This window comes from Pagrus pagrus (genome assembly GCF_965226575.1).
Source record: "Pagrus pagrus genome assembly, chromosome: 13".
Classification (NCBI taxonomy): domain Eukaryota; kingdom Metazoa; phylum Chordata; class Actinopteri; order Spariformes; family Sparidae; genus Pagrus; species Pagrus pagrus.
The window spans coordinates 31,597,619-31,615,118 of NC_140197.1; the positions used below are offsets into that span (position 1 = coordinate 31,597,619).

The 17,500-nt window shown below is 45.8% G+C and overlaps 2 protein-coding genes across 4 annotated transcripts in view; one reads left to right on the plus strand and one right to left on the minus strand.

Moving 5' to 3' along the window:
- The window catches only part of cdc27 (cell division cycle 27), a 15,794-nt gene extending 958 nt beyond the window's left edge, over positions 1-14,836 (plus strand). The window contains exons 2-20 of one of the 2 annotated variants that reach the window (XM_084370517.1): positions 2,964-3,039; positions 3,151-3,298; positions 4,403-4,528; positions 4,633-4,730; positions 4,832-4,977; positions 5,127-5,347; positions 5,480-5,579; positions 7,312-7,421; positions 7,498-7,597; positions 7,686-7,866; positions 8,144-8,316; positions 9,248-9,400; positions 11,996-12,076; positions 12,265-12,392; positions 12,607-12,724; positions 12,911-13,039; positions 13,564-13,638; positions 13,726-13,864; positions 14,444-14,836. In XM_084370517.1, the coding sequence (XP_084226643.1) occupies positions 2,964-3,039; positions 3,151-3,298; positions 4,403-4,528; positions 4,633-4,730; positions 4,832-4,977; positions 5,127-5,347; positions 5,480-5,579; positions 7,312-7,421; positions 7,498-7,597; positions 7,686-7,866; positions 8,144-8,316; positions 9,248-9,400; positions 11,996-12,076; positions 12,265-12,392; positions 12,607-12,724; positions 12,911-13,039; positions 13,564-13,638; positions 13,726-13,864; positions 14,444-14,535 (2,394 nt within the window). In that variant the 3' untranslated portion in view covers positions 14,536-14,836. The remainder of the gene's footprint in view (positions 1-2,963; positions 3,040-3,150; positions 3,299-4,402; positions 4,529-4,632; positions 4,731-4,831; positions 4,978-5,126; positions 5,348-5,479; positions 5,580-7,311; positions 7,422-7,497; positions 7,598-7,685; positions 7,867-8,143; positions 8,317-9,247; positions 9,401-11,995; positions 12,077-12,264; positions 12,393-12,606; positions 12,725-12,910; positions 13,040-13,563; positions 13,639-13,725; positions 13,865-14,443) is intronic. The other variant, XM_084370518.1, reaches the window with a different exon arrangement.
- Positions 14,837-16,622: 1,786 nt separating this feature from the next.
- Positions 16,623-17,500, minus strand: part of maptb (microtubule-associated protein tau b) — a 14,197-nt gene continuing 13,319 nt past the window's right edge. For both annotated transcript variants that reach the window (XM_084371334.1, XM_084371335.1), the window contains one exon: positions 16,623-17,500. This exon is cut by the window's right edge and continues 1,175 nt beyond it. The gene's annotated coding sequence lies outside the window, so the exon portion shown is untranslated.

Here is a 17,500-nt window from a genome sequence, read left to right on the forward strand (position 1 = left end):
AGTAGGACGATTCTATTCAGCCAGATTACAAATGGAGTTTTGTATTATTAGCGTTGCTAATGCTCAACTGTGAGTTCTGTTAGCCGGCTAACACCGTGGCTAACGTATATTCGAGCGGCTTCAGTCAGCAGAAAATCACCTCTGAAGTTCCCAAGTGAACATAAACGTGTTTGGTGAAGTCTGTTCAGTTTGTATTTAACGTCAGACTCCAGAGCAGCCGCTGCAGTGAGGCTAAAGTTAGCCAACAACTGGCTGCTAGCTTGTTGTTGCTAACGCTAACTAACGTCAGCTAGCTGCCGGTCAACATGAACAGTATCAGTCAGCTGGTTCGCTGCCATGTCAGCCAGAGTCAACAACATTAAACAGAGTAAAAACAGACTGTAGTAACAGTTCAGTGGGTATATATCTCCTGACCACAGGCTAACAGCGTTAGCATACAAAAATTATTATTGCAGTGGTGTGTTGACATGTAGTGAAGTGATGTGATGTGATTCATCACATTTCATATGAACAATCACAGTGAAGATCAACGCAGGTTGTTCTCGGCTGATGTCTAGTCGTCCATGTAGACACTTCACCAGGTTACCTGTATGACACTGATCACCTGTACAGTGAATGCACAGCGACGTACAGTGATGCACAGCGATGCACAGTGATCTACAGTGATATAGTCATACAGTGATCTACAGTGATGCACAGTGGTCTACAGTGATGCACAGTGGTCTACAGTGATGCACAGTGGTCTACAGTGGTCTACAGTGATGCACAGTGGTCTACAGTGATCTACAGTGATCTACAGTGATGCACAGTGGTCTACAGTGATGCACAGTGGTCTACAGTGATGCACAGTGGTCTACAGTGATCTACAGTGATCTACAGTGATGCACAGTGGTCTACAGTGATGCACAGTGGTCTACAGTGATGCACAGTGATCTACAGTGATGTACAGTGGTCTACAGTGATGCACAGTGGTCTACAGTGATCTACAGTGATGCACAGTGGTCTACAGTGATGCACAGTGGTCTACAGTGATGCACAGTGGTCTACAGTGATCTACAGTGATCTACAGTGATGCACAGTGGTCTACAGTGATCTACAGTGATCTACAGTGATGCACAGTGGTCTACAGTGATGCACAGTGGTCTGCAGTGATGCACAGTGATCTACAGTGATGTACAGTGGTCTACAGTGATGCACAGTGATACAGTCATACAGTGGTCTACAGTGTTGCACAGTGATCTACAGTGTTGCACAGTGATCTACAGTGATAGTCATACAGTGATCTACAGTTGATGCACAGTAGTGATGCACCAGTGACGTACAGTGATCTACAGTGACACACAGTGATCTACAGTGACGCACAGTAATGCACAGTGATCTACAGTGACATACAGTGATCTACAGTGACGTACAGTGATCTACAGTGACGTACAGTGATCTACAGTGACGTACAGCAATGCACAGTAATGCACAGTGATCTACAGTGACGCACAGTGATCTACAGTGATCTACAGTGACATACAGTGATCTACAGTGACATACAGTGTTCTACAGTGACGCACAGTGACATACAGCGATCTACAGTGACGTACAGTGATCTACAGTGACGTACAGCAATGCACAGTGATCTACAGTGACATACAGTGATCTACAGTGACGCACAGTGACATACAGCGATCTACAGTGACATACAGTGATCTACAGTGACGCACAGTGATCTACAGTGACGCACAGTGATCTACAGTGATCTACAGTGACATACAGTGATCTACAGTGACATACAGTGTTCTACAGTGACGCACAGTGACATACAGCGATCTACAGTGACGTACAGTGATCTACAGTGACGTACAGCAATGCACAGTGATCTACAGTGACATACAGTGATCTACAGTGACGCACAGTGACATACAGCGATCTACAGTGACATACAGTGATCTACAGTGACGCACAGTGATCTACAGTGACGCACAGTGATCTACAGTGACGCACAGTGATCTACAGTGATGCACAGTAATGCACAGTGATCTACAGTGACGCACAGTGATCTACAGTGACGCACAGTGATCTACAGTGATGCACAGTAATGCACAGTGATCTACAGTGATGCACAGTAATGCACAGTGATCTACAGTGACGTACAGTGACCTACAGTGACGTACAGTGATCTACAGTGACGCACAGTGACGTACAGTGATCTATAGTGACGTACAGTGACGTACAGTGATCTACAGCGATCTACAGCGACATACAGTAATGCACAGTGATCTACAGTGACGTACAGTGATCTACAGTGACGCACAGTGATCTACAGATCTACACAGTGTCGTGTCATTAGTTATTGACCTGTCACAGGTCGGGCTGTGCTGACTGACGATGCCGTCAGCATCGACTTCTGAACCCTGAACCATCGTGACATTGTGATTTAAGGACTCCATCAGAGAGCACAGAACGGTGGTATGTCCCCTCCGAGTGGCCGTAGGGCAGGAAGTGGAAATGTGTTGCTGCTCACTGCGCTGACGTTACGTCTCCATGACCCTTTTATTACTTTCTTAACAGCTCAGATAGCTTAACACACGACCCTCCTTTAAATACCGGGTGTTTCTTCACTTTGGTCACTGTTGGTGTTTCTTGCAGTCATGTCATTGTTGTTCATGTCGTCTTAGCGTAGCGCTTCAGTGTAGCGAGCCGGCTAACTTTGTTTGGAGCTTCTGAGGATGAACACCGCTCAGTTACAGACGTGGCGTGGAGACTAACTTGTTTCTAAACCACCACAGGGACATATGTTGGTTTTCTCTCTGCGGGGTGAGACCATGTTGAGCTAATGAGCAACTGCTGCCGTACGGCAACACAGAAGGGACAACCCCTTACTCCAAAGTAAAGTCTGAGTCAGTCATCAGGATGGTTCATGTGTCAGGACTGATTCTGTCTGTCTGTCTCCCTGTCTATCTGTCTCTCTTCAGGCTGCAGTGTGGCAGGCTCTGAACCACTACGCCTACCTGGACGCTGTTTTCCTCGCTGAGAGACTCTATGCTGAAGGTAACACCTGTCTGTCTGTCTCTACCTGTCTGTCTCTCAGTGAGGTCAGAGGAGGCCCTCTACCTGTTGGCAACATGTTGACCTGTCTGTTTCTACCTGTCTGTCTCTCAGTGAGGTCAGAGGAGGCCCTCTACCTGTTGGCGACATGTTATTACCGCTCGGGGAAGCCATATAAAGCCTACCGGCTGCTGAAGGCTCACAGCTGCTCCACACCACAGGTTCGATTCCTGTTGGCAAAGTGCTGTGTGGAGCTCAGCAAGTAAGTACACACACACACACACACGCTGACATGAAAACTTTTGTTTGTTTCAGATGTTTGAACTTGTTGTTTCAGTGCTCTGATGTCATTTTGTACGATAAATTTTGTTGTTAAACTTTAAGAGATCCTTCCTGCATCCTTCTCTTCATCACTTTGATAACCACATTATAGGGATCATTAGCAGAAACACGTGTATATCAGGGTCTTAAAAAGTATTAAGAAGTCGTTAATGCCATTTTCCAAGGTATTAAATTGTATATCTTGTTTTCAATATGTGTATTTATCTAAATAGGTAAAGTTTGCTTGAATGCAGCCATTACGTGACCACGAGTTGTTACCTGACATTTCCCCTCTTAACTCCTCATATGGTTTAATTTAAATGGATGTCTGAGGCTCTTAAAGGTCAGATTAGACTAAAGTTTTAGAAAAATAATACAAATTTGTGTAGCAGAACTTTTTTTTCTTATTTTCTGACCCATTAATAATCTCAGCACCCCTCAGATTTATCTTGTGAACCTCTAGGTTGGGAACCACTGGATGAAACTACCTAATAGTATATAAAGTAAATTACAGCTACAATGGAATTGATAAAATATTAATAATCTAATGATAAATGATCTTATATTATATTAGTCACAGGGCCAATTTTCTACAGAACAAGTTTTACTACTGAGTAAAAGATTTTAATACTTCTTCCACCTCTGGCTATTCGTGAGGGAGTTCCTAACCAAAGTTTATTTCATTTTTAGTTTTCTCAATTGTTTTGTTTATTGGTCAAATATTGTTTTCCAGTGGTTCTTTCTGATAAACCTTCATCAGGTTAGTCTCAGCTTGTTCTCTTGTGCTTTGTTCCCACCTCGCCTATTTAAATGATGTTGTATCACAAATTCTTACTGTTTAGTTGTGCTGTCTTACAACCAATATATAGTAAATATAGTAAATGTAAATTAAAGTGGGTTGCTGATGTATCCGGTCAGAACTTGAGGTGGTGATGAGGTCTTAAAATGTGTGGAAGGGACTTAAAACATATTTAAGTTCAGGATTCCTGCATTGACCCTGTATGGACACGTTGGTGTAGCTGCTGTCTGCCTGTCTGTCTCTCAGGCTCGCTGAGGGAGAACAGGTTCTGATTGGTGGAGTGCTGAACAAACAGAAGAGTCAAGATGACATCATCACAGAGTTCGGGGAGTCTGCCTCCTTCACACTGTCGTTATTGGGACACATTTACTGGTAAGAACCAGTCCTCCCAGTCTGTTACTGGTGTTACACACAGTGATGACTGACCTGTCTCTCTCTCTGTGTCTGTCTGTCTGTCTGTCTGTCTGTCTGAGCAGCAAGACAGATCGTGTTGCTAAAGGTGCCGAGTGTTTCCAAAAAAGTTTAACTCTCAACCCGTTCCTCTGGTCACCTTTCCAGAACCTCTGTCACCTAGGTAACACGCACATGCACGCACACACACACACACACACACACACACACACACAGTAGATCTGTATGTGTATAAGTGTGTTTATGCTCTGGTCTGTGTTCCAGGAGAGAAACCAGATCCAGATCAGGTCTTCAGATTGTCCTCTCTACAAAACTCGTATATAGCCCCGCCCCCTCCATCTGTTAGCCCCGCCCAGAACTCCTCCCACCGCCTAGACACCGCCCTCATGGAGACGCCACAGGACACGCTGGTACCTAATCCAAATGCACCTCTACTACTGATAATGGGATCACCGATGGTTTCAGTCTGATAATCAGATTATTAATCAGACTAATGAAGTGGTTCTAATCTGATAATCAGATTATTAAACCGATTACTAAAACTTTTTTTGTTTTTTAGGAGTTAAATCGTTTGAATCTAGAATCTTCTAACGGAAAGCTGACATCTGATTTGTCGGTTTCCTACATCGACTCCTCCCTCATCTCGCCGGAGACTGGCTCCTTATTGGGTAACACGGTTTCAATGGCATCAGCTGCATCCCTATTGGCTAAACAGAACAAGCCCAAGAGTGGGCGGAGTTTACTTGGAGGACCTGCTGCACTCAGCCCGCTGACGCCCAGGTAAAGAAACCTGTACAGGTCACATGACACTTCTGTTTCTGTGTGATGTCATCATCACAGGTCAGAGTTCATCTCTGAAAGACTAACCTTTAGAGTGTGTGTGTGTGTGTGTGTGTGTGTGTGTGTGTGTAGTTTTGGCATCCTACCCCTGGAGCCCAGTCCTGGAGACCCCACATATCTACAGAACTATTCAGCCACGATGGAAACACAATCTACAGCGCCCAGCAAGAAGGTACACACACATTACACAGATACGACAGACGCACACTCAGATTTCTAAATCAGATGTAGACTTTTATTGTGAAGGTCCGTGACACTGTAAATCCTGTGGGGGGTGGGGGGGTGCTGTAGTTAGAGGCAGGTCTGAAATGAACACCGGCCAGTCTCCCGCCGGGCGCCAGCTGCAGGTAGATTTTCAGTCCGGCGAGTAAATCTGACAGCTCTCCGCCACACGGAGGGTAAACGTTTGACTGAAATAGACTTGTAATTAAAAACTACACTGAGAGTCTCGAACACATCCTCTGTGACTCAGTTTGAGACACACACATACACACACACTCACGCACACTCACACACACATACTGGCTACCAGTGAACTTGGCGGGGGACGGTGTGTCAGAGATGTCAACGAAACACTTTGGTCCAGTCTGAGACCAGCAAGCAAAATGAATGTCTCCGTATTTGTTTTGTCCTCCTTCATGCACGCGAGCTGCATGGACTCCACAAGTTAGTTAAAACCTGCTGACTCATGTTATCAGCAGATATGACGGTGTTCACAAAGAGTTCTTAAGGTGAGACAACCTTAGCACAAAGTTCTTGTCTTCACCACTGAGTGTGTGTCGGTCAGCTGGTCTTGATGGTTTCTGCTGATCGCTGCTTCTGGGTGACGTATTAAAAAGTGTCAGACACGTTCCTCTCAGAGATAATTATTCTGTCATTAAATTAAAGAAACACTTTCAACTGCTGCCTTTACTGACGATAAACTCAAGATATCTCTAGTGTACGTGTGTGTTAAAGGTCCGGGTGCCGCACCGCCCTCTCACTTCAGCTCAGTGTTTTTCATTCTGTCAACATGTTCATACCTGCAAACTCGTCATCTTTCGGCTACAATGGCCGTTGTTTGGTCAATTGGGTCATTTATGCGAATCGTGCAGAACCGGGGAGTTTTTCAAAAGGGGGGGGTTGTCCGGCCGATGGGGGAGTGATGGAGTCTGGCCTCACCGGAGTGACTGCGTCTGATGTTGTTCAGGCTGGAATAAACCTTATTGGACAATACGTATTTTGTATTGTATTGTTTTCCTCTGGGCCAATCGGAGTCTTGATTTCAGCTCTGTTGACTTCATATAATACATTTTATTCCTGGGGAGCATGCACCCGGACCCCCCTAGAGGGTCCGAGGTCCCACCATAGTCTCACAAAATCCTGTGGGAAACACTGATGTTATGCAAGTAATTTAATAATAAAAATAATAATAAAAGAAGAAGGCATGTTGCAAAGCAGCGCAAATGTGCATGCGAAATTCTCCGGGTGGCGGGGGCGATGCCCTCGGACCCCCTCGGATCCCCTGGGACCCCCCTACCTTGGTTTGGTTTCGGGCCTCGCACCTTTTTCACTCTCAGGAGTTTGCTGGTCGGATGTTAGAGATCGATTTTTTGACGAGAATTGATTCGATTGGAAGAATCAAGATTATTATGCGAATTGATTTTTTTAAAAACGTTTGTTTGCTGATTGGATGAACCACTTATTACGCTCATTAAATATTCATGACTGGCCCTTTGCATCCTGGGAAATGAATCTGACACAGTACCACTTCATACACAGTGTTAGAGCTCCAGCAGGGGGCGCTGTCCTGTCTCTGAATGTCTTATTTGACTGTCAACATTAACTGCGCTGTTGACTTGACCTAAACCTGTCTCTCTGCTCACCCGTCTCTCTCTCTCTCCCCTCACCGGTCTTTCTCTCAGTCTGTCTCCAGGATCAGTCAGTCAAAGTCTGTCTTCAGTCAGAGCGGTAACAGCAGAGATGTTCTCCCCATCCCCTTCAACCAATCACAGACCTCAGCCCCTCACACCAGGTAAGTCAGACAGACAGTTTATGTTCATTAGGTGTCTCTGACAACCTGTCTCTCTGATGACCTGTCTGTCTCTCAGTGGCTCCCCTCAGGTCCTCAGTCCCAGTATGTCTGGTCCTCCAAATGTTCAGCCCAGAAGGAGCTCCAGACTGTTTACTAGTGCCAGCTCTACTGCCAAGGTACTGGACCACTACAGTACCACTACAGTACTACTGTACTAGTACTTGTACTGTAGTACACACTGGTAATGTCTGTCTGTATCTGCAGGAGAACAGTAAGAAGTTAAAGATGAAGTTTCCTACAAAGATCCCCAACAGGAAAACTAAATGTAAATCGGCAAAGACATCAAACAGCAGCAACCTGAACGAGAGTCTGGATATCCTGAGACTGGATCCCAGTCTGAGTCTCCCCGACACCAAGATCCCCCAGTACCAGAGGGCTGCTGCAGGTACACATACTGCAGTTATGATGAAGTGCTTTATTGTCCTACAGACCAGTTGTTCTGCGGAGTCCTGAACCTGAGTCCTGTATGGTCTCTACAGTCAGGACAGGAGGTTATTTCAATGGATGTGAAATTGTGTGTGTGTGTGTGTGTGTGTGTGTGTGTGTGTGTGTGTGTGTGTGTGTGTGTGTGTGTGTGTGTGTGTGTGTGTGTGTGTGTGTGTGTGTGTGTGTGTGTGTGTGTGTGTGTGTGTGTGTGTGTGTGTGTGTGTGTGTGTGTGTAGACGGCGTGATGGCTTTGCTACGGGAACTGGGACGTGGTTACCAGGCACTGTGCTCGTACAACTGCAGAGAGGCCATCAACATCCTCACCTCCCTCCCCCCCCAGCACTACAACACCGGCTGGGTCCTCACACACATTGGCAGGGCCTACTTTGAGCTGGCCGAGTACACTCAGGTAACACACACCTGACAAACAGGCAACACTCAGCTGTGACACAGGTAACACACACCTGACACACACACACTCAGCTGTGACACTGGTAACACTCAGCTGTGACCCAGGTAACACTCAGCTGTAGCACAGGTAACACTCAGCTGTAGCACAGGTAACACACACCTGACACACACACTCAGCTGTGACACTGGTAACACTCAGCTGTGACCCAGGTAACACTCAGCTGTAGCACAGGTAACACTCAGCTGACAAACAGGTAACACTCAGCTGTAGCACAGGTAACACTCAGCTGTGACACAGGTAACACTCAGCTGTGACCCAGGTAACACTCAGCTGACAAACAGGTAACACTCAGCTGACAAACAGGTAACACTCAGCTGTGACACAGGTAACACTCAGCTGTGACCCAGGTAACACTCAGCTGACACACAGGTAACACTCAGCTGTAGCACAGGTAACACTCAGCTGTGACACAGGTAACACTCAGCTGTAGCACAGGTAACACTCAGCTGTAGCACAGGTAACACTCAGCTGTAGCACAGGTAACACTCGGCTGTGACACAGGTAACACTCGGCTGTGACACAGGTAACACTCGGCTGTAGCACAGGTAACACTCGGCTGTGACACAGGTAACACTCGGCTGTGACACAGGTAACACTCAGCTGTAGCACAGGTAACACTCAGCTGTAGCACAGGTAACACTCAGCTGTGACACAGGTAACACTCAGCTGTAGCACAGGTAACACTCGGCTGTGACACAGGTAACACTCAGCTGTGACCCAGGTAACACTCAGCTGACAAACAGGTAACACTCAGCTGTAGCACAGGTAACACTCAGCTGACAAACAGGTAACACTCAGCTGTAGCACAGGTAACACTCAGCTGACACACAGGTAACACTCATGATGTCGTGATGATGTGTGTTTGTAGGCGGAGCGTCTGTTCAGTGAGGTTCGCAGGATCGAGTCGTACAGAGTTGAAGGGATGGAGATTTATTCGACCACTCTGTGGCACCTCCAGAAGGACGTCGCCCTGTCCGCCCTGTCCAAAGACCTGACCGACATGGACAAGAACTGTCCTGAGGTAAGAGCTACACCTGTCCACAGCCTCACCTGTCTGTCTCTGACTCTGATAAACTTTATTTATTTATATAGCACCTTTCATACATTAAAAATGCAACACAAAGTGCTGTACAAGTTAAAAGACCGACCCGTGTCTGTCCCTCTCTGATCGTCTGTCTGTCTCTCTCTCTCTGGTCACCTGTCTCTCTCTCTCTCTCTGATCGTCTGTCTCTCTCTCTCTCTCTGGTCACCTGTCTCTCTCTCTCTCTCTCAAATTCAAATTCAAATTCAAAGGGGCTTTATTGGCATGAAAGTTTCAACAATTTTGCCAAAGCATCAAAACACAATATACAGTCAAAGTAAAAGATTACAGAATAAATAATACATATATAATTAATAATAATAATAGGAATAATAATTATTATTATTATTATAATAATAGTGATAACAATAATAATAATAGTAGTAGTAATAATAATAATAATAATAATAATAATAATAATAGTAATAACAATAATAATAATAATAGTAATAATAATAATAAAACAAATAAATTAATTAAGAAAAAAAAAAAAGTAAAGTGTGTGTGTGTGTGTGTCAGTGTGCAGGTAAGTGGAGGAGATCATGTCAGGTGTTGGCAGCTTCTCTTCTTCTGTGGCAGCACTAACGTCTCTTGCTGCGTCTGCAGCAGTGGCTCTTTTCTCTCCCAGCAGATGTTGTATTTGTTCTGTGTCTGTGAGTTTGTGTAACTTTGTGGTTGTGTGTGTGATGTTGTTGTATAGTTGTGTTCTGATGTCTGTGTGTGTCACAGTGCAGCAGGAAGTGCTGCTCTGTCTCCACCTGTCTGTGTGGACAGAGCCGACACAGCCGCTCCTCTCTGGGCAGCCACGTCTGTCTGTGCCGGCCGCTCTCCAGGGCCCGGCTGTGGCTGCTGAGTCTGTACGTAGTCAACGTTCTCCTCAGTCTCGGGTCGGTTACAGAGCTCAGGTGTTCAGCCATGGAGTATTGTCTGTTTTAGGGCTGTAACGATTCATCGAGTTACTCGATTACAAAAATTGGTCGAGGCAAAAACTCTGCCTCGAAGCGTCGTTAAATTCCTATGACGCGCAGGGATCTTGAATGTTCCACACGGACCGTTGTTAATACTACTCCGTAAAGTGCCGTACACGGACACGGAGAGCCCTCTCCGTCGCCGGAGAGCCTGACGGAGAGCCTCTCCGTACTTTCCGGGCGCGGAGTGTCCGTCACTCCGTCGAGGGGAAACGGAGACAGCAAGGGCTGTGATTGGACCTCTAAACTCACGTCCTCACGCTGGTTCTCCAGCAGCCCGGGGGGGGGATTGCATTGCGTATCCGCCACCACGACGGAGAACTGCGAAGGCTTGAGATGACATGCCAGAGCAGAATCAGTTTGTGCGCATTTAAAAAACGTAGATATGATATCTGCTTTACAGACAGTTGAGACCGACGTGACATGTTCTCTCTCTCTGTCTGTCTGTAAGTGTGTGTGCACGTGTGTTTGTTTACGTCGGTCCGGAGCTCCTCCCTTCGTAAAACAGAGCGGAGGAGAATTGTAGATGCGCGACGATGAAGAAATTATTAATTAAATGAACACGGTCCGGACCGGTTCTATAGGAAAAGTGACCTTAAATGACTTCTGTTGTGATTTGGTGCTATGTATAACATAAAATTATATATAACACAGCATGCGTGCACACACATAGGTTGCTAGTTTACCATGGCAAATGGCCTATCCCAGAGATTATATATTATTTGTTAGTAGGTGGTTGGAAGGTGCAATCCCTTTTTGTAATGTTGTATAAGACAACACTAAGGCAAAATGGCCGTTACTATTTAAGTTTGTATTGATTCATAGTGTTACATGTTATACATGTTTTATAGTAAGTTGAAACTGTATTGTTATTTAATTGTTTGCACTTGCACTAAATGGGTAAATTGCAATTAAGTTTTGGAGCCAAATGTTGGAGTTGTAAGAAATACCTCTGTTTTTTAAAGAAATAAAAGCCAAATGGTTGATCATTTTACAGCCACTTCATTATCGTCATGCATTATTTGTTTTGGTTGTTTAAAAATGCAAAAAATATATATATATACGATTAATCGATTAATCGATCGATAAAGTGCTAGATTAATCGATTCCAAAAAGAATCGATAGCTACAGCCCTAGTCTGTTTAGGGCCAAATAGCATTGGAGTTTGCTTTGGGTTTTGGTTGTTGATGTCCAATAGTCGATGTAATTGTCTTTTTCTTTTGCTATAACTTGGTGGGGCCGGATCGTGTGAGGGCGGTCTTGGTGTCCGGTGCTGTTGGAGCTGAGCCTCTGGACCAGCTGGCTGAGGGGACTCCTGTCTTTGCTCTCCTCTTGGCATTGTAGGGCTTTGTAGTGGTATGACCCGGGCTCGCTGGCTTTGAGGTGTTGGTAGAATTTTAAAGCTCTTTTTTGGATCCGAATTAACAGGGGGAATTGGCCTAATTCAGCTCTGCATCCGTTGTTGGGGGTGTTCCTGTGGACTTTGAGGATGCTTTTGCAGATCTCTGTGTGCAGGCTTTCCATTGGGTGTTTGTCTCTCTCTGATCACCTGTCTGTCTCTCTGCAGGCCTGGTGCGTGGCAGGAAACTGTTTCAGTCTTCAGAGGGAGCACGACATCGCCATCAAGTTCTTTCAGAGAGCCATCCAGGTGAGCTGCTGTTACATGGTTACTGTTACCAAGGTCTCTTCACACTGTCATCACCTGTCTCACCTGTTTAGGAATGTCTCTCTCTCTGTGTCTGTCTGCCTGTCTGTCTCTCTGTGACCTGCCTGTCTATATCTGTTTCTGTCTCTCTCTGTACCTGTATCTCTCTATATGACCTGTCTGTCTCTCAGGTGGACCCAGGCTTTGCGTACGCCTACACTCTGTTGGGTCATGAGTTCGTTCTGACCGAGGAGTTGGACCGAGCTCTCGCCTGCTTCCGAAATGCCATCAGAGTCAACAACAGACACTACAATGCATGGTATGGTAACCATGGTAACAACGGAGGTTACGTACTGTGCACCATATGTGCATAAATAAGATACATCTATCTATATATATCTATCGATCGATAGATCAATGGCGGTAGAACCAACAGTGTGCATTTGATGTCTGTTGAGACAGGAGCATGTTTACATCGTGTGTGTGTGTGTGTGTGTGTGTGTGTGTGTGTGTGTGTGTGTGTGTGTGTGTAGGTATGGTCTGGGGATGATTTACTACAAACAGGAGAAGTTCAACTTGGCAGAAATCCACTTTAAGAAAGCTCTGAGCATCAACCCTCAGAGCTCTGTGCTGCTCTGTCACATCGGAGTGGTAAGTTAGCGTCCATCAAGAAGCACCGATCAATGGACCATACAGAGTTAATCGATCGATCGTCGGACTGTTACCGATCTATCACTGACCTCCATTCCTTCTGTATGTAGCATCAATCCTTTCTATAGATATTTATAATGGTGTGTGTGTGTGTGTGTGTGTGTGTGTGTGTGTGTGTGTGTGTAGGTGCAGCATGCGTTGAAGAAGTCTGACGCAGCTTTAGAGACTCTGAACAGAGCGATCGGGATCGACCCCAAAAACCCACTCTGCAAGTTCCACCGAGCGTCCATATTGTTCGCCAACGACAAGTACAAGGTAATCAATACTGACCTGTAGTGATCGATATTGTATCAGTTGTAACAGAAAAGAAACAACAGTTTTCCTTTGGTGGATAAATTCTTTTGACCCGTTTACTGTCAGAATTTGATCCAGTAACACTCAGAAAGTCTAGACGAGCCGCACCAATAAATTACTTTTATTATTATTTATTATTATTTCACACGCGCATGTTGGTAACGCATCATCACTTTGTGCGGCGTTATTTAGGGTGTTGACCCAGATCTTACATTTAGATCGAAGCTGAGCCGAGGTGATAAAAACCCGGTTCTACCGAATCCACTGACCCGGCTGTAAATGACCATAAAACCTGATCTCAGCGGGTTTAAATGGGTTTTTGACCAGTGAAAAGAGGAATAACTCGACTAACCCACTGTCTGTCTGTCTCTGACCTGTCTGTCTCTCACTACACTGGCCTGTCTGTCTGTCTCTGACCTGTCTGCCTCTCACTACACTGACATGTCTGCCTCTCACTACACTGACCTGTCTGTCTCTCTGTGCAGGCGGCTCTTCAGGAGTTGGAGGAGTTGAAGCAGATTGTTCCCAAAGAGTCTCTGGTTTACTTCCTCATAGGAAAGGTAACAGATATCAGCTGACCTCTGACCCTTTAACCCTGACATGGACGTTTGAACCTGTCTGTCTGACTGCCTGTCTCCGTCCCTCAGGTATATAAGAAGCTGGGTCAGACTCACCTGGCTCTGATGAACTTCAGCTGGGCCATGGATCTGGATCCTAAAGGAGCAAACAACCAGATCAAAGAAGCCATCGACAAGAGATACCTGCCAGAGGATGAAGGTGAGACAGGTACAGATCATTTACATTTAAGGCATTTAGACGCTTTTGTCCAAAGTGACTTACTTAAGTACATTCGTCACAATAAAGAAACCACAACATATCACCTTTGATGAGTAGAAGATCTGTCTGATCAGCAAGACAGGCAGGCAGAACGTCTTCAGGGCCGCGGCTCCATCAAACCCAACTTGAACGACTTGGTTTTGATAAGCTGGCGTTTGCTCGTTGAGGGCAGTCTGCCCTTCAGACGTTCAGCCTGTCCACTCTCCGACACTCTGGGAGTGAAGACAGTCTCTGAAAACTCATCACCTGTGGTGCTGGTGACTGAGGCAGCAACACGTCTTTTATGAAACTAAAAACATCTTTATCAGTTTTAATGTTCAGTATCAACAGAAACACTGAAGCTGCTCTTTACAGACACCAGCCTCCTCCGACACAAACAGCATCAGTCAGTGCATTTTAACCAATCAGAGACCACAACGCCTCACATGACGCCTCACAGCAAAACTTATATTGTATCAGTGAGAATAAAACTGACTCTCTCCACCTGTCTGTCTCTCTCCACCTGTCTGTCTCTCTCAACCTGTCTAGCGGCTGAGGTGGACGACAGTCAGGACAGCAGCATCATGACGGACGCCGATGACACGCAGCTCCACACAGCTGAGAGCGATGATGTCCTTTAACCCCGCCCCTTCATTTAAACCCCACCTCCGCTCAAGCCAAGTCCCTGCTGCTCTGAATGGCCGGAGGAGTACTGTTGCTAGGCAACATTCTGACAGACGGACCTTCAGTTTTGCTCCGCCCCCGGTCATCCTTCCTGTTGTCTGATTGGCTGAAACAGACTGCTGCTGCCCTGAAGCCCCGCCCTCTGTCCTTCCTCTTCCTCGTATGTCATCGAGCTCGTCCTCTGACATCACAGCTGTTTTTTATGTTCTTTTTATCATCGTTATGGAAATAAATCAATAAAAACATGTAAACTCCGCACACTGCTGTCTGTCTTCTTCCTGTTACCAGCAGCCAATCAGAGCAGCTCTGCACTTCATTTTTACAAAGTGGAGACGACGATCATGAACATTTCATGTAAGCGGCACTACAGCCCGGTGTCGGTGGGCGGCGTCACAGGCGTCACAGCCCGGTGTCGGTGGGCGGCGTCAGGCGTCACAGCCCGGTGTCGGTGGGTGGCGTCAGGCGTCACAGCCCGGTGTCGGTGGGTGGCGTCAGGCGTCACAGCCTGGTGTCGGTGGGTGGCGTCAGGCGTCACAGCCTGGTGTCGGTGGGCGGCGTTACAGCCTGGTGTCAGTGGGCGGCGTTACAGCCCGGTGTCAGTGGGCAGTTTGATGGTAGCCAGAAGTTACAATCGGACTCCGCCCTCGAGGGAGGTGTGAAGTCTGTAAAATAGTGGTTGTCATAGCCTCATTTTGAGTGAATTTTAATAAGTGTTGTACTACGTAAATGGTCTTGCATCTCTAGTGCTTCTCCAGTCTACTGACAGCTCAAAGCACTTTACAATATTTCACATTCACCCATTCACACACACATTCATACACTGATGGCGGAGGCTGCCATGCAAGGCGCCAGCTGCTCATCAGGAGCAGTTTGGTTGGGGTTCAGTATCTTGCTCAAGGACACATTGACATGTAGTTGAGGGGAGCCGGGATTCGAACCAGTGACCTTCCGATTACTAGTTGACCGGCTCCACCTCCCTCTGGTGTTTGTGTTGATCATGTCTTTCAGGACGGTGACCCTCTGTATCAGACTTCACCTCAACAGTTTATTTGCACTCGTGTGTTCTGACCCTCAGCACTTGTGTACTTACGGTATCTTGATGAATAGCAGCTACTTTGCTCAGATGAGGGCTTGAAAATTGTTGTATCGACGGTGATATGTTGTGGTTTCTCTCTTGTGACAAATGTTCTTATTGTAAGTCGCTTTGGACAAAAGCGTCTGCTAAATGCCCTAAATGTATATGTGGGACGCGGGACAAGCGATTAAAAGGCTGTGCAGTCCTGCACAAAGCGGGACATCAGGTCAGCTTAGTCTCAGCGTCACAGTGGTTATTTAAAGCATCTGTGGTTGAAGGTTGGAGGAAAGTTTTCATCATCATGATCTTCGTCCTGTTTCACAGATCGTTACCTTCTGTTGTTTGTTGATTAAGGACAGTTAACAGAAGTATATATTTTCACTGATCGGCCACAGGAAGTGAAAATATCATTTTCTGTGACGATCTTTTAGTTAGTTAGACGTTACGTCTCTGTGGTGCAACCAAACAACAACTTCACACTCTGAAGACAGAAATGACACTGAGCTCTTATCAAACATGTGACCGCACTGAAAATACTCACTATAACTTCCTGTTTTTTTTGTTTGATCCTGTAAAAGACCAAAAATACACAATTCAAAATTCCTTCCTGTTGGGTTCAGACAAGGATGTGACGATGTAGTTACACAGTTTGGCCACTGTGAAAGTGTCTCCAAAGCCCGGCGTCCTCCGGGGTTCAGCTCGCAGCACCAACAGACTCTCGGTTGAAATGTAGTGACATCATGTCGGAGACGTGACGCGTTTAAGTTTGTCTGAGCAGCTTCACCTCATTAAACATGCTGACTTAAAGGTGCAGTCCGTCAATTTAATCAATACACAGTGAATATCTGATGACAGTTCAGTGTGTGTGTGTGTGTGTGTGTGTTCACACTCATGGCTCTGAACCCTTCACGGTTGAGCCAATCAGCAGGCAGCCTCAGCTGATACATCAGTTTGAACAAACCGGTCCGATTCAAGCCAGAGAAACTTTATTGGTACAAAGCACTTTAACAGCCAACAAGCAGAGAGAAACAGTGGAGTTTGGCACCTGGTATCAAACTGCATTCTGGGTAGTGTTAATGATGGGGTCGGAGGTCATCAGGGGGGCCTACAACAAGTTAGCATTCAGAAACACAGAACAGATGAAGATGATTGGCTGAGAGGGATGACATCAGAGACAGACTTTACACAATTGGAGAGATTTCATAAAGGAAGCTAACGAGCTAATCCAGGCTATTTAGCAGTTAGCCTGGATTAGCATGTTTTCCAAGAGACACCTGGAACAACCTCCTGGATTCCCCTAACTTTATTCAAGGACCTTGTAACCTCCTCAAGGACCTCCCGGACATCTCACTGGCCATGAGAACTTCTGTCGGATCAGTCGATATAATTAATTATCACGATATAAATGAGTTGTCAATACTTTTAAAATTGCTCCGGTGGATCAACACACAGGAATTCATTTGAAATAAATCAATAAATCTTCAGCTGAATCATTTTTATTCTTTCGGTCACAAAATCAGAAATCTTTTGTCTTTAGCAGCTTTTTGTTTCAGGTTCTTCTGATTGTTGATTAGCCAAAAAGCTGAAGCTCTGTCATGTGATTGGTTTGAATTAGCATGCTGTCATGTAATGTAACTTCAACATTACATTACAACTTTTAATTTTCTTAATGAGGAAATGTTTGAATCCTGCAGCCCGACCTGGAACTTCCTCTGGTTCAGATCACCTCCTCAAGGACCCAAAAACCTTTTCAAGTAGGAACCAACTCAAGGCCCTTGAAATGTCAGATTTCACCTCTGTACAGGAGCGCCAGGAAGTGTTCAACCTAGCTTAGCACAAAGACTGGA